This window comes from Rattus norvegicus, chromosome 6 (assembly GCF_036323735.1).
Source record: "Rattus norvegicus strain BN/NHsdMcwi chromosome 6, GRCr8, whole genome shotgun sequence".
NCBI lineage: Eukaryota > Metazoa > Chordata > Mammalia > Rodentia > Muridae > Rattus > Rattus norvegicus.
In genome coordinates, this window is record NC_086024.1 from 103,856,675 (window position 1) to 103,873,574 (window position 16,900).

Sequence of the window (16,900 nt, forward strand, 5' to 3'; positions counted from 1 at the left end):
TAACGTTTGGCTTTTAGAGCTCCTATGCACCATGGGACATTTATAAATAGGTCAAAATTTATTTTGACTTTTAAGAAGAAAGGATGCTGGGTACTGGTTTTAAAGGAAATTTTTCTTTTGAAATCGATACAGGAAGCAGATCATTTTTCTTTCTCTTCTATGTGTTTCTTATTGGCTTACGCAGGGGTCCTGTATAAGTTGTGTTTTGTAGAAGGTAGAGAAGAAACGAGGTGAAGAAACAGGGAGGGATGTTGAGTAAAAAATGGGAAGAGGGAAGACTCGAGAGCAAAAGGGGGAGCTGCTTTATACTTAATTTCTAGAAGGAAGTAAAATATTGGTGAATGGATGGATTTTCACCAAATAGGAAAATATGCATTTGGAGATCAATTCTTATCTTAGTCAAGATATGCTCTAGGTACTTTTTTGGACTCTCTGAATTACATCATTATGAACTACTCTCTTATTTATTTCTCTCTGAAGAGTAGTAGGTCAAAAAGGACCTGATGAGGTATGACGTTTCATATGGATCCTTGCCTTGACAGGAACTAGAAATGCCTAGGAGACAGGTTTCCATGGAGACCTGGGAGGGCTCTAGGTTAGGTCAGCCTCTGGGCAGGCATGTGAAGGGTTGTCTTGATTAGGTTAATGGCGGTGGGAAGACTCTCCTCGGAGTCGTGTGGCCCCACTGGGTCCTGGACTGAATGAAAAGGAGAGTGCTCGTGATCCTGTGTTTATCATCCCTGCTTCCTGACTGTGGGACGATGGGATCAGCTGCCCGGACTCCCTGCTGTGGTGCACTGTACCCTGAACTGTTCTCTGAGAGTGGCTTTTGTCAGGGTGTTTGGTCAGGTGTCAGCAACAGGAGAGGTAACTGACACACCCGGGAAAGGCCAAAGTGTAGGTTTCTTTCCCTTTTTGGGCCCTGTAAGATTTCTGATCCTCTTTTCCTTCCTTCAAGAAGGAAGGTTTCAACCTGGAGGAAACACTGCAGTCCCAGGAGCCAGCCTCTTCCTCTGTTAGTGAAGATGCGTGGTTGTGGTTCTTTTCTTTGCATATGGTCTTAATTATATTTTGGATTTTTCATATTTACTATCTCTCATCTCTTTTTCTGGTTTCATGTAGTGTTAGTACTTACATCAGAGGCAGGGTACAAAACAGGTACGATTTTAGTCCCCTTTACATTTATGCTAATATATGTTACATAATTAACAAGAAGGCTGTTTTAGAATGGGGTGGAAACCTGCATTGTTTTTAGCTCTTATTGCGTTCTTCATGTAGCCCAAGTATGGTCAAGGCTGCTCTCACAGTGTGTGGATGTTGGTGAGCGTAAGGCGGAATTGGAGCTGTAGTGCCTTTGGTATAGCTGCCTTCAGGTCTGCTGTGTGGGCCACTCGTGGAGCCTGCGCTTTAGGCTCTGGTCATGTGTTACCCGTGCTGTTGTCAGTCTACTTGACCCTGTTCGAGTCATCAGAGATGGATGGTTGGTGAGTTGCGGAAGCTTTCTGCCACGAGTAAACTGAGCAGTTGAAGAACAGCAGTGTGAATAAAAACAGGTATACTTTGCTCACGTGTAAAGATCTGTTTCGGCTGCTCTGTGATGAAAGGACCTAAAGTTGGTTTATTTTTAGTCCTCTTATCCATTCAGTACTTACATTAGTGAGAAGAGAAAGGGTTAGGCACACCTTTCATCAGGAAAATATTCTTTTTAATTTTTGTGTGTGTATGTATGTATGTATGTATGTATGTATGTGTGTATGTATCTATCATCTGTCTGTCTATCTATCTATCTATCTATCTATCTATCTATCTATCTATCTATCTATCTATCTATCTATCTATGAGACAAGGTCTCTCTCTATATCCCTGGATATCCTGTAACTTACTGTGTAGACCAGGCTGGCCTTGAATTTACAGAGATTAGCCTGCCTCTGCCTCCTGCGTGGAGTGCTGGGCTTAAAGTCAGGCATCACTAAGTGAGGAGGTTTACAGGACATCCACTTCCTTTCATCTTCTTACTTGCAGGTGTTTGCTTTAGCCACAGTAATTCCCCTGCAGATTTCTCACTAGACCACTTCTAGGTGGGAGGATGGGAAAGCGAGGGGAAGAGGTTCTCTAGCAATCATGATGAGTTGTGAGGGATTGTTTATATTGCTGCTTGAATAAAAGTGAGAATCAAAGCATCGAGGAAGTGGGTTGGGTTCTAAGTCAGTGTTTAACCGGAGCCCAGGTTGTTTCTGGACTTAAGTAGAGATAGAGGGGTTGGGGTTGGGGAATAGGAGACTCAAGAGGAATCTGAAAGAGAGGCTGAGATGCTGAGTGGGCAGGGTTAATGGATGCCCTCTTATGGATGATTCAGAAAAACGTCTGCTTTTATTTGTTTTACCCGTTAGACATCTGCTTAAAACAGTACAGTCTTAGATTCTGTAAGTTTACACAGTTTGAGAAGATGGGTAAGCAAGGTAACAGATCTGTATTCCAGCCTATGGGAATTTGACAGCTCTGAGAATTCCCGTCCATATGACTTGAGTAAGCACCATATTATGTTTGTTGGAGACAAGCAGGAAAAGACAGAATGGCGGGCAGTCAGCGTGTAGCAGAGTTGATGGAGATAGCACATTCTTTAGATTTGACAGAGTGGAGAGAAACCTCCAAGTGTCTTAACAATAGTTGTATATATGATTTGTGGCTCGTGGAGTTACAGTGCTTCAAAGGATGAAATTTATAACCAGGGCCAAAGATTAACTCAGTTTAAACACTAAATAAAAGGAAAAACTGGTTCACTTATTCTCTTATCTTACAGAATTCATTTTATAAGTGGACTTGTGGGGTGGTTGGCAGTGCATTATTCAGGTTTATGGTTGAGTGTTGATGAGGTTAAATCCAGAGGTCACATGTACTTTGCCTTCGGCATGGCCTTAACAGTCTTGTTTCAGATATATCTCAGAAAGAGCATTATCTCCGTAGGGATTCTTTACAGTGTATGCGCGTGCGTGCGTGTGTGGACCCAAGGAGTCAGACCACCTGGGATGCCATTTCTTGGGTTCTGTCTATCTCCTTAAAAATTAAAAAAGTATGTTATGGGTGTTTGCCTATGTATGTCTGTGCATCACTTGTGTATCTGATGCCTAAGGAGGTCAGGGGAGGACATTGGATTGCCCGGAACTGGAGTCACAGATGGTTGTGAACTGCCTTGTGGGAGTCAAACTCGGGTTCTCTGGAAGTGCCGTTAGCAAGCACTGCTAACCACTAAGCCATCTTTCTAGGCACTAACCCCTACTTTAAGATCTCAGTGGTCTAGCCTGTCTCTCTAGGGAGCCTCAAGGACAAGCTTGTCCCTGCCTCTCCAGCTCTGAGATTGCAAGCCTGGGCTGTTTCTCCTTGCTTTTTTAAACATGAGTTCTGAGGCTCAGACCCAGGTCCTTATGCTTGTAATGTGAGCACCGTGCCAGCTGAGTTACTGCCCTTTCTCTTTGTGTTTCTGACAGTCTTGCTGTATAGCTCAGGTGGGCTCCTCCTTCTCTGTCTCCTGTGTAGTGCTGGGATTAAGGCTGTGAGCCACCTCCAGCTCTTTGTCTTTTGTAGTTCTGCAGTTCTGCAGTCAGTGCAAAGGTGACTGTAAAAGTAAGTGAACAAGTAACGTGTTCAAATAAGAGTTTATTCACAGAAACAGATTATTCTCCAGTTTGTGTCTACAGTAATAGTGCTTGGCAGTGTCTATGTTGTATGTAATTTTAAATCTCTACTGCCTTTAGTTCCAGGATCGGCAGCCACCAAACCTAACCGGGCTTCCCTTTCTACCTGCCTTTGGTTCCAGGAGGGTGACCAACCTACCAGCCCCTCCTGTGACCTTTGAATCTGCGGATAAAAGACACACCTATATAGTTAATTTCTTTATAATTCGCCTTTTAGGCACAATTGCTGGGTGCAGGTATCTCCTGCCTAGAAAAGCATCTCTCCACCTGCCCTAAAATTAGTGGCTACTGCCACCTAGCCTCTACCAAACATCCTTGGCTACCCTTCTGTAGTGGAGGCCACATTGCTCAAGCTCTCCCCAAGACCTTCCATGATTGCTATGTTCTTCTTCCCTAGCATGACAGAAAAGCCTCTCTCTCCTTCCCTGCATCTTCTTTACCTTCTGGGACACGGAAATCTCACCTGTACCTTCCACCCAGCAATTCTCCCCCCTTCCCCAACTCCCGGCTTTCTTTACTGACAAATCAAGAACCAATTGGAGAACAAGACCTTAGTATCAGAACCTGTACTTTACCCACTTGTATAGATTTATAAGATTGCAAATAGTTGTTTCTGAGGGCATTAATAATGCCATTATCTATTCAATTTCTGTTCTTTTGTTAGTGATTTAATTTTGCCCTGCCTATAGATCTTTTCTTCTCCTTTACATGCCTATGAATGAAATTTTTAAAATTATTTTATGTGTATGAGTGCTTGCCTGCGTGTATCTGTGCATCAGTTCATGGTTCCCACAGAGGACGTTGTATCCCCTGGAATTGAAGTTACAGATGTCTGTGAGCTGCAGTGTGGGTGCTGGGTTGAAACCACGTCTTTTGGAAGAGTAGTCAGTGCTCTTAACTGCTAAGCCATGTGTTGGGGATTTAGCTCAGTGGTAGAGCGCTTGCCTAGCAAGCATGAGGCCCTAGGTTTGGTCCTCAGCTCTTAAAAACAAAAAACAACCCCCCCCAAAAACAACAACAACAACAACAACAACAACAACAACAAAACAACAACCACCCCTGCTAAGCCATTTCTCCAGCCCCTTTCCTAATGGTTGTTAGACATTGCTATGTTAGATGCTGGGCTTTAATGTATACCTCTAAAGTGTTAGATATTTTGTTTTAATATATAGTTAAGATTATTTTGATGGTCTTGAGACCCATTAAGCCTCAGCACTGTGAAGTCCCTCTGAGGACTCCACTTGTTGCCCAGGGCCTAATGAGATCTCTGTGGTCCTTGTTGGCGTGGGAACATGCACTGCTCTCGCCCTGTGTGAGTGGTGGAAGTGTTTAGTCTCATGTTGTCTGTCTCCTGGTCCATCCTGAGGAGTTTCCTTCTATACATTATGCATATTAGTTCTGGCGTGTACCCTGCCACCCAGGTCACCTCTTCTTTTCCGCACATGACTTCGTGAGTCCTACCAGCTTAGCTCTGATCTCATCTTCTCCACTCTGGGCCCACCAGACTCTCGTTGGCTTCCCTTTTTTGTGTCGTAGAATGGAAAGTGCCTCTGGGGTGAGCCTGGGACACACGCGAGGTTCCTTTATTAGCTTCCTTTCTCATGAGGGGCACGGTTTTGAACTATTGTTTAGTGTGGAACTGCTATTTCAGACATTTTGTCTGCTTTTCTAGTTGATGCTATCGGGGCAGTTCCCAAGCCATTAATCTTTTGTTCACAGAAGTCAAAATCTCCCTGTTATTCATCTTGAATTCACTCCGTACTGGCTTTATTTCCTAGCCTATATTGAAATTGATTTTCAAAATTTTATTCAACTCAATAGTATTTAAAACACAGCCGTGTATTGCTTGGTGATGGTGGTATGGTTTGGGGACTGTATTACTAAGTCAGTTAGTCCTGTGAGTCTGTCAGAGTATACTTACACAGACTGAGTAGTGTGTGTTCATCATGGAAGGTGGCCTCTGCACGCAGTCAAAAGGTGAGGTGAGCAGAAACAGTGTAAGCTGGTGCATTGTGTTTTACAGAACTTAAAAATGCTGTAGAAGTAACTTACACTCTGAAATAATGATCGCTAGCAGAGTAAACACAGCCAGAAATATCACCAAGTGTTGTATGCTGTGCATAATGTATGTGCTGTGCTTTTATATGACTGATAACAGTGCGTCTGTGTATACCAATATTACTATAAACCGACTAAGGTGCTGCCTTTGGATAGGAGGCTGGCTGTGATGTCACCAGGAGGGGTTGATTCTCAGCCCCCATCACACAGCCGCCACATGCTCAGTCCTGCAGCACTGCCAGTGGTGGTCATTTTTCTCCCCAACAGTTTCTGTCAGATGGCTTCTTAGGACCAGTCTCTCTTGGTTTTATCCCTGTTTCTAACCACGTCAGTCTGTGTTGCTGGGCTCTACTCACTTTGTAAGCTTCTAAGCCTTGGAGAATCCCGGAACTCAGTTTTAGGATTTTGTTTCTCCTCTCTCTGTCCTCAGTCCCTCATATCCACGAGGGATATGAGTTTAGTAAATTTCTTGATTGGCAGAAGGGTCATGGATTCATGTTCTGAGCTTTCCCACAACCTCCAGATTCATATACATTTGCCATTTGGCATAATATATTTATATATGAGGAAGCTTGATGTATCTGAAGATGAGTTCTGGATTTCCTGGTTTAAAAAACCAGAACACAGGAAGAACACCAGTAACTACAGTCCCGATCGAATCACCGTTCTTCTAGATACTCATCCAAACAATCAAATTCTTCCATCCTTCCCCCACTTTGAATCATACTTTAAATCTGGTTACTTCTAATTATCTGAGGTATTATTTCCCTAGGCCAAGGCACCATCATTCCTTGTGTGAACAGCAGTACTAGCTCATCTCGTTTTACCCTTACCTTTGAACAGTCTTTTCTCCATGTGACATCTAGAACCATCTTCCCTGCTCCCCTCCATCCTCTCTCTCTCTCTCTCTCTCTCTCTCTGTGCATGCGTGTGTGTAGGTGTGCGTGTGTGTGTGTGTGCGTGTGTGTGTAGGTGTGTGTGCGTGTGTGTAGGTGTGTGTGTGCGTGTGCGTGTGTGTGTAGGGGTGTGTGTGTGTGTGTGTAGGGGTGTGTGTGTGTGTGTGTGTGTGTGTGTGTGTGTGTGTGTAGGTGTGTGTCTGCCTACGCATGGTGGCTGCAGGAGGAGGTGTCATTCTTTCCCTTCCTCCTTTGAGACCGTTCTCTCTGGCCTTGGAGCTAGGCTGGCGTCCAAGCCTGAGACACTCCTGCCTGCTGAGCCATCTCCCCAGACTCTTGAGCAGAACTTCAGGAAGATTTATTTATTATGCTGTATCTTATGTGTTTGGATGTTTTGCCTGCATGTTTGTATGAGTGATGGGCGTGTGCCTGGTGCCACAGAGGACAGAAGAGCACCGGTGGCAGGTCCCTTAGGTCTGGAGTTAAGGATGGCGTTGACTCACCACGTGGGTGCTGGGAAATGAATTCCATCTTCTGAAAGAGCAGCCAGTGGTTTCTAGCACCAAGCCATCCCCCCTACCCCCCGCCCCAAGAGCAGTCTTTTACTTTAAAAAAATTATTTTGATTTTTAAAGAAACATATGTGGGATGTGGTGGCTGCATGTTTAAGGTAATGGCCTGTTGAAAAAGGAAACCCGATGGTGTCAGGTATGCTCCCAGACTTCTCATTTTTCTTAATAAAACCCAAACAGACTACACAGATCTGAAGGTCTGAGGGGACCTTGATTTCTGGCTAGCTCTCTGGCTTTTCCCCCTTCAGTCTCCTTCCTGTTCCCTGTTCCAGCTACATTATCCTTCAGAGCACTGTAGCTGGCTGGCCTCTGTTGTATTTTGCTTTTCTCTCCTTCTGGAATGTCTTAGGGTTTCTATTGCTGTGATAAAACACATGGCTAGAGGGGGGGGTCAGGGAGGGAGGGAGGGAAGGAGGGAGAGAGAGAGAGAGAGAGAGAGAGAGAGAGAGAGAGAGAGAGAGAGAAACAAAACAAAACATAATACTAAAACCCCCAAACAAACAAGTTAGAGAGCAAAGGGTTTATTGGGCCTACACTTCCACATCACTGTTCATCATCAAAGGAAACCAGGACAGGAAATCCAAACAAGCAGGGACCTGGAGGCAGGAGCTGATGCAGAGGCCTGGGAGGGGTGCTGCTTACTGGCTGGCCATGGCTTGCTCAGCCTGCCTTCTTATAGAACCCAGGATCAGCAGCCCAGGGATGACAACAACTAGTATGGGCTGGGCCCTCCCCTATAAATCTCTAATAAGAAAAGTGTTTTCTAGGCTGGCCCACAGCCTATGGAGGCATTTTCTCAACTGAGGTTTCTTCCTCTCAGATGATGATAGTTTGTGTCCAGGTGACACAACTCTAGCCAGCACACAGAGAATGTAACTTTCTCCTTCCTTCTGCTCTTCATTTCCTTTTTGGGGGGTATTGTGATGTCATATATTCAATACTTACAGTAGTTAGTAGTGCCTGGCACATACATGGTCCTCAGAAAAGCTTGAATGAATGAATTTTGAATGCATCTTTTCAAAGGAGTGCCTTTAATAAAAAGATACCCACTAGGTGGCACTGTTTTCAAACTTTATGTGATTTATTGGAGGCAAAGATAGGTTTTCTGGTTCTTCCCCTGAAGAACAAGATCTTGTGAAGATTGTCACTGGTTACTAACAGAATTAATACTAGGCCTTTAGGAAAACTTCAGTGATATTTATTTTGATTTATATTGTTTAAAAAGTTTCCCAGAATAAAAATTATTTGGAGAAGCCTTTAGAAAAATTTGTAACATATTAGCCCGTATGTTGCTATCTAGTCAATCTAGTTACTTAGCATGGCCAGTGTGAATAACAGTAGCTCCTGACTATATGCATATTCTGACTATCATTCCTCAGGAGCAGGCTTAATGGAACAAGGATCACAGGACCTTTCACCACTCAAAGCACTGGTGGAAAACCAGCCTAGTGTTACACTGTAGCCAGTAAGTTAGGAACGCTAGCTTGCTTGCTAGTCTGTTCCTAACAACAGGCTATCCAAATCCTCAAGTTTGCAGTACACGTGGCTGTACCCAACCTATTGAAAACTGGTGTCTTCCAAGAGCTAGAGCTCCAGCTGCCTTCTCTACTAAGCTCACATCATAGTTACGCCACCATCACCACCACCACTACCATAATCATTGTAATAATAAAAATGACATGTTTCTACAAGCCTTCCAGTCTGCCCATTTTACATGGCCAATACCACATCATTTCTTTTTTTTTTTTCAATTTTGTAATTATATTTATGTACAGAAAACTTAGTGGACATTTAACCCAGCTTAGTGGTGAGTTCTTTAGCCTTCGCCTTTTCCAGCTTGGCAATATGAGCCACAGCCATAGGACCCAGATCGTTGTCTCCCCAGTGGTGGCGGATCTCGTTGTATCTGTCATTATAATTGGTCCTAATAGCTTCCACCAGCTTAGTCAGAGCACCCTTGTCTTCCGAGTTAACCTGTGTGAAGGCAACAGTGGTGCACGTCTTCCTGTGGACCAGGCGCCCCTTGATGATACAGTAGGGCATCCCCATCTTTTGACAAAGGGCAGGCAAGAAAACCACCAGCTCAATGGGGTCTTCTTCATGGACAGTCACCACTAGCTGAGCCTTCTTGTTCTCCACCAAGGTGGTGACTGTAAGACAGTCTCTTAGTTGGGACACCCCCTTTGCCAGCAGCTTTCTTCTCAGCACAGGCTTCTTCTCCTGCTTTGTTTCTGGCCTGTACTTGTGGGCGAGCTTAAGCAGCTGAGTCGCTGTTTGCCTGTCTAGGGCCTGGGGGAACTGGTTGATGGCAGGAGGTACTTTGAGCCGCTTATAGAGGATGGCTCTTTGCCACTGCAGTGTGATGTAGCAGGGCCATTTGACGAAGCGTGTGAGATCTCTTTTGGGCTGGGTGTCCTTCCCAAGTTCTTGGGCCTTTTCTCAAACAAAGGATTGACCACCTTTTTGACCTCCTCTTTCTTGACCATGGAGGGGGCTGGGGACACCTTCTTCCCTTGGCCTTCTTTCCTTTGGGTATCTTGCTCGGCTGGAGGAGAGAGCATATCATTTTTTTGCCTTTCTTACTTCCTGTCCTTCCCTCAGTCCCCATGCCTTGTCAAACACTCCTCATCTCGAATACCTCTTTAAGTCCTATTTTTTCTCTTGAAGCATTTTTATCTCTTCTTATTGAACCAAATTATATATTTTTCTTTTCAGTTTACTGAAAATGCACTTAAAAAGTTCTTGACTGTCTTTATTTTTCTCTTCTTTTTCCTGTTTTAGTTCCCTCCCTCGCTTCTGATTATAGCATATTTAGGGATATGTTTTGTTTATCTATTTAAAGTTCTCAGCCTCTTCTCAGAACCCTTTAACTGTTTAGAGATGAAGACACTGCCCTTTTGTTCTTCTGTGCCTCCAACTTGAATGTAGAATATGGGATGTCTTAGTGTTTATGGTTTCTTTGCCAGATCCCCCTGGATGGCTAAGTAGGGCTGGGGAGAGTCATTTCAACTGGGATACAGTTATACTCCAAGAGTCTTGCTTTTGAGTTTTAAATCTTACACTTCTATAGTTTCCAGCGATGCCCTTCATGCCTTCTTTGTTCTGCTAATTGATGCTGTCATGTATGTTTTTGGTTTATCACTCCTCCTCACTTGACCAGCCCCACATGATTAGGTTTAGCTTTGGGGTCTGAATTCAGCATTTAGAAAATAACTTTTTGTTAACAAGAAGTAACTGGATAGCATTAATTTGGTTAAACAATAATTTTCTGTTTGCCAAGGAACTACTAGATAGCATTAAATTTTAATTGAGAAAGCAGTTTTTTTTTTTTTGGAAAGAGACATGATGACGTAGGTATATCAGGATACAGTACTATATTTATTGAAATAGACTTTGTTCATTCAAGCAACTGAAAGTTTTTTCTAATTTCTAATATGTTAAAATAGTTCTATAAAAATGTTGTTTGTAAACATTTTACTTCCAGAAATGAAATCTTGGGGACATTGTTGCTTGTTGGAAAGTCAGTTCAGAGATCTAGAACCCTTGCTAGGTTCTGACAGCCGACCCCTGATAATTCGCACAGAGGACACGTGTATTTCAGACTTGTGTTCAGTATTCACTGTTCTCTCTTGAAGCCTCCTCCCTTCTCTCCACAGACTGGTCGAGATCGCAGAATCCCGCTTTCCACAGTATTTTAACACTGAGGAAAAGTTGCTTCTGACCAGCAGTAGAGTTCATCTTTGCCAAGAACTCACCTGTGAGGGACTTCTGCAAAGGTAGGCGGTTTCATATTGATATTTTAGTAATGCTTTGAGGGTTTTCCCCTCCCCATTTTCAGGTTCTTAGTAAAATAATTCTTATATAATAGAGTTAAGGAAATAATTATTTGTGCCTTCTTTATTTGTTGTAGTTGTTTTGAAATGTTTCTTTAAAATGGAATAAAAATTAAGTGAGTGTTTTGGAATCTAAGTGGATATTAATTATAAGTTGTTTTGTTAGTGAATTACCTGTAAATGTGCAGCTTAGAACAGCAAATATGTATTTTCTGGGGGCTGAGCATCTGGTAGTGACTTAGCTGGCTCTCCTGCTTTGCTTGTAGCCCAGGACTATGGTTGTTTTGCTCCTGTTCCCAAGCTCACTGGCGTGCTGTTGGAAGGTGTTCTTTCTTTATATATGGAAGGTGTTATCTCTTATGCCCCACTGCCTAGAACATGAGCATCACCGTTTTGTCATAAGTGTTTGTCACACAGACCAACTCTTGTGCAGTGTGGGAAGAAGGCATTTAAGTACAAATTCATATAACATGTGTCATAGCAGGATAGGGGAATAAGAGGGGGCCATTTTAGAGACTGGCTACATGAAATAGTTTTACTTTAAACTTCAGCTTTTTTTTTTTAAAGATTTATTTATTTATTTATTTAATTTATTTATTATGAGTACACTGTAGCTGTCTTCAGACACTAGAAGAGGGCGTCAGATCTCATTACAGATGGTTATGAGCCACCGTGTGGTTGCTGGGATTTGAACTCAGGACCTCTGGAAGAGCAGTCAATGCTCTTAACCACTAAGCCATCTCTCCAGCCCCCTAAACTTCAGCTTTTGTAGTATTATAGGACAACATGGAAACACTGTCTCTATTTCCAGAAGAATGCAGTCGACAGGAGTGCTGAACTAAGTTATGTGTGCTGAATTTTACAGCCATCCCTGTAACTTAGGGAAGGTGTGTGTGTGTGTACACAGTGCATGAGCAAGTTCACGAGTTGTTACTGGGATTGGACCCAGGGCCTCATGTGTGTCAGGCAAGTGCTCTACCAAACAGCTGCATCTCGGCCGTTGTTAAAGTCTTTATTTTGATGACGTACAGACCACGCTATCCAGTATGGTTTTGAACAACTCCCACTGTAGCCCAGTTTAGCCTTGGCCTTGCAAACTTCTTTCTTCGGTTTCCTGAGTAGTGAGGACGAGAGACCTGTAAGACCAGAGCTGGCTTGCTGTTATTTTAAAGCTGATTAACCTCTGCAGCACGGCAGTGTTGTTTTTTTAGGTTTATTTATTTTATATTTTATGAGTATTTGCCTGTATGTTTGGGTGTGCAGCACTTACATGTCTGATGCCCTGGGAGCTGGAAGAGCGGGTGGGATCCCGTGGAACTAGAGTTACCAATGGGTATGCAACCCAGCATGCGTGCTAGGAACCAAACCCCGGTTCTCTGCAAGAGTAACAAGTATTCTTAACCATTGAGCCGTCTATCCAACCCCTCCGCTCTGGTTTTTAAAGTCATGTCTTGGCAGTTGCTTGCAGATCTTCAGTGTTAGGCCTGCCTGCTTTCCTGAGTTCTAACTCCAAAAGCATGACTGTCCTCTCCCTACATTCTATCTCTGTACTGGGGAACAACCAGAATCCCAAGTGTGTTTGTTTGCTCGCAAACTCTGGGCTGTCTCACTGTTTGCTCTAACGCCCTCTTCCCCTCACAGATGTTTGCAGACCTCCATAGCTGACTCTAATTGTTCGCTAGCTCCCTCCTCCCAACAGCTGCCAGGATTTACAGCTTGCCCATCCTGTGTTTGGCTTTTCTCTCAAAGCCCAATACAGTGTTCTTCCATATTCCTCCCGAAAAGAAAAGCAAATAAATAAAAATTGTGTCTTAAATTTGTTATTTTACAAATTCTGCTTTCATAGGCTTGAATCTTTGGAGGAAGAGATCATTTCGAAAGGAGTTAAGCTTGTGATTGTGGACTCCATTGCTTCTGTGGTCAGAAAGGAGTTTGACCCGCAGCTTCAAGGCAACATCAAAGAAAGGAACAAGTTCTTGGGCAAAGGAGCGTCCTTACTGAAGTACCTGTCTGGGGAGTTTTCAGTCCCAGTAAGTGTCGCCTTTCCTTCTTGTCTCTTAGGGTCATGACCTTATGGTGTCGAGTAATATACCGTAGGGAGGACTAAACAGGTGACCTTCTACACTTTGACTGCTATGACAAGTAACCCTGCTTTCATAAGCCACTCTCTGCTGGTTATTCCCCATTTTGTGACTTGACCCCGGGACAGACTTAAATGCTTCTGAACCGTCACTTCCTTTATTCCTTCTCATGGTTTACTCCTTCTGCATGTTCTGTGTCACGTCTGTCATGCTGAGATTACTATTAAGTGCTACAACTCGCAGAGTGGCCTGGATCTGTTTCTGCAAACTTTCTTTGCACCGACGGTGTGTCCTGTAAATTTTGTAATTAGATATTTTTAGGCTTTGTTCATAGGTTACTCTGTTCCGGGCTGTTTTGGTTTGCTTCCAATGGACAGAGGTCAACCATTAATGGAAATGCCATTGAGAAAATCTTAAAAGAGCTGTTGGAATGGTTTTCTGTTGTGGGCATTGTGGTCAGGAAATCTGAGGGGAGATTATCAGGGTTGGCGATGTGCAGCAGACAACACAGAAATGCATATTAAGTTACACCCCACTCTGCTGCATGTGGGGGTGCTGTACTTGTTCCACAGCACAACTCAGGAACATTGAGTAGTATTACGTTTGCTTTTATTTCTTCCAGACAGAGTCCTGCTGGCCAGCCCTGACCGTCCTCCCCCCAGACCCTCTTGCCTTTTGCCTTAGTGCTGGGGTTCCAGGTGCGGGTTACCACACCCTTCCAGACTTTTCAGTTTTAGCCATGACCCACCCTGTCAAGGAAATTCCTTAACCTGAGATAAAATTTGCTTGAGGCTTTATGGTTTTTATTTGTTTTGGAGAAATTAAGATCTTGGGTCTTTGTATCATAAAGAATATATACAAATAGTGAGTTGCTATGTAGCCTTTAATTTGTAGCACAAAGTCAGAGAAAGTTCACACTCATACATTCTACATATTTTAACGGCTCTAAAATTGATAGTTTAAATTAAAATCAGCCATTACAAAGTTTATCTTGAGAATTGTTATCTTTTCAGTTTTTAATAGTAACTTAAAATGATATGCTTGAATTTCTATTGTTCCTGGTCAAGTAGAATAGAAAAATTAAAAGCATTTTTCAAAGAGACACTTAATGGAAATTTAAGATGAGCTGCATACTTATTTTTACTAACTTACAGTGTTACTTGAACTAAGCTGTGCAAAATGTGGAAATTAACCTTTTAAGAGGTGTTTGGTTTTTTTTTAAAATAGAAATTATAGGCTGATGTTTTGCAATTTACTAAGATAATTTATCTTTCTGAATAAGAAAAAGAATTCTTCGTTTTTAGTAGTAGTCTCTGATCTCTACTGTGTCTGTCTCTAATCTCGACGCTTCTCCCTGGGCTCAGTGCTCCAAGCACAACAAATATCTTATGGAGTTAGGAGGTGCAACCGCCTTTAATCCTAGGAAGCAGAGGCAGGAGTGTCTCCAGTGAGTTCAAATTGTGAGGTTCAGGCCAGCCAAGGAAAGAAAGAAAGGAAGAGAGAGAGAGAGTGAGAGAGAGAGAGAGAAATAGAAGGAATTGAATGGTTTTTTATATTATTTCAAAGCATTGACACCCCCCCCCCCACTATTTAAGAAATTTTTACTAGAGCAAGTATTTTATAATTCAAATCATTTTGCCTTGTTATTAGGATAGCACTGAGCAGACCAAGCTATCTCACATTAAAGAATTACAAACTTAAAGAAAGGAATGCTTTACATTTTTGTATTTTGCTGAAAATTCTCTCATGGTCTATAAAACATTCATTTGTTTTTTTATATTTTACCATTTTTGTTTGTTTTGTTTTAAATCAAATAATCCATGACTGGTGTTGTTTGTTGGACCTGGGATTTGCTTGGTTCATAAGGTTCAAAGTTTACTTTCCTTTTAGAGGTTATTTTATATTTTGCATTTTTCATGATATTTAAAATTTTTAATGTTTAGATATTTTTCTTCTAAGAAGCATGAGGGTTTTTTGTTTTTCTGTTTTTGTCCCTGATCAAATTTAGTCCTTTGGAGCCAAGTGGCACTGCTCACCGCCTTCTGGGCAGCCTTTTTCCGATTGCTGTGCCATTTGTGTAGCTGCGGTGTCATCGGCCTTTGAGAGGAGAGACTCTGGAGGGTCAAGTGTGTGGAGGAATCCTACAGCCTGCTGCTCTTTGTCAAGGCCAAGAGCCTTGACTGCTCCCATGTTAGCATCTATATGTCTTTGGGAACAGATGTTGGGTGAATGGCTGTTTTCCCTCTTCAAACTGCGTACCCTACTCTGGCAGATAGTCATGTACCACAGGAGTATGATGACATAGGAATAACCCTTCCTAACAAAGGGTACTTATGAAGTCATTAGGTGTACTGCATTTATAGACAACACAATGCTGTACAAATGATTATGCTTATTTAATGTTCTAGATGATAACTTGTGAAGTTTATATGTTTATAATATGTATATATCATAATGTATGTAGCTTTATAATATGCACATATTTTATGTTTGTTATAATATGTACATATTATGCATACATAATTATGCATATAATGGTATTCATGTTAAGCTTCTTTTGGTTTTTTTTTTTTTTTGGTTTTTTTTTTTTTTTTTTCGGAGCTGGGGACCGAACCCAGGGCCTTGCGCTTCCTAGGTAAGCGCTCTACCACTGAGCTAAATCCCCAGCCCCGCTTCTTTTGGTTTTAACGTCCTTGCTATAGTTAATGTGATTACTCAGGCTTTCTCTTGTCTTTTGAGCTACCAGCAAACCTTTTGTTTGGGAAGGGTGACATCATTTGAGCTTCATGTGGACATGAATGTGCTTATATTTTAATTTGGTCATGGCTCTTGTCTGCGTTAGTCACTGACCATCAAAGAGATTCTAAGTGACACTACTGGAAACACACATATTATTATGTTATGGAGGATTTGAATTATAAAATTAAACATTCTCAGGAGAGAATTTTATAGACTTGAATACATTAAGACTGTGGTTTGAGAAACAGTTGCAGAAGTCTGGTGGAATCTTTCTCTCCAAAGCTTTAGGGAGTTTTAAGAGTGTGCCACTGTGGGGTGGAATGTTTGTCTTTAAAGCATATTCATGCTAGTAATGGAAGGAGTTGTAGATCTTGTCTTAGGGTTTCATTGCTATGAAGGGACAACTTGACCAAGGCAACTCTTATAAAGGAAAACATTGGATTAGGGCTGGCTTCCGGTTTCAATGTTTCATATCATTATAGTCACGGCAGGGAGCATGGCCTTCTGCAGGCAGAATTGGTGCTGGAGGAGCTGAGAGTTCTAAATCTGATCTAAAGGCAGCCAGGAAGAGGGTCTCCCACACTGGATGGAGCCTGAGCATAGGAATCCTCAAAGCCAACCTACACAGTGACATACTTCCTTTAACAAGGTCACACCTACTCCAACAAGGCCACACCTCCCAACATTGCCACTTCCTAGGGTTAAGCATTCAAACACATGAATCTATGGGTGCCATACCTATTCTAATTGCCACAATCCTGAAACTGTTTATAGATGGTTCGTGGAAATAATATGAGAAGAGTTTCGATGTTGCCTTCTGAAGTCGCTGGTGACTGTGGTTGTGCTGCTCACCACTGCCCACTCTATTTACCATACATATAAAGCAGTAACGGCACACTGCAAATTCTTGATCAGGATAAGGTCATAGGACATTCTTGCCAAGAGTAACTGTTAGATAGCTCACAGAACCCCCACTCCCATATTCCTTTTTCACAAGTGATACTGAAAGAGGAATAGCTTCTTTGTCACC

The 16,900-nt window shown here is 42.5% G+C and overlaps 1 protein-coding gene across 12 annotated transcripts in view; it reads left to right on the top strand.

The window, feature by feature from the left end:
- Positions 1 to 16,900, top strand: part of Rad51b (RAD51 paralog B) — a 544,534-nt gene that overhangs the window by 27,285 nt on the left and 500,349 nt on the right. For all 12 annotated transcript variants that reach the window (XR_010052147.1, XR_005506073.2, XM_017594476.3 and 9 more), the window contains 2 exons: positions 10,874 to 10,993; positions 12,897 to 13,080. Coding sequence is in view for 10 of the 12 variants with exons in the window: in XM_017594476.3 (XP_017449965.1) it covers positions 10,874 to 10,993; positions 12,897 to 13,080 (304 nt within the window). In the remaining 2 variants the exon portion in view is untranslated. The remainder of the gene's footprint in view (positions 1 to 10,873; positions 10,994 to 12,896; positions 13,081 to 16,900) is intronic.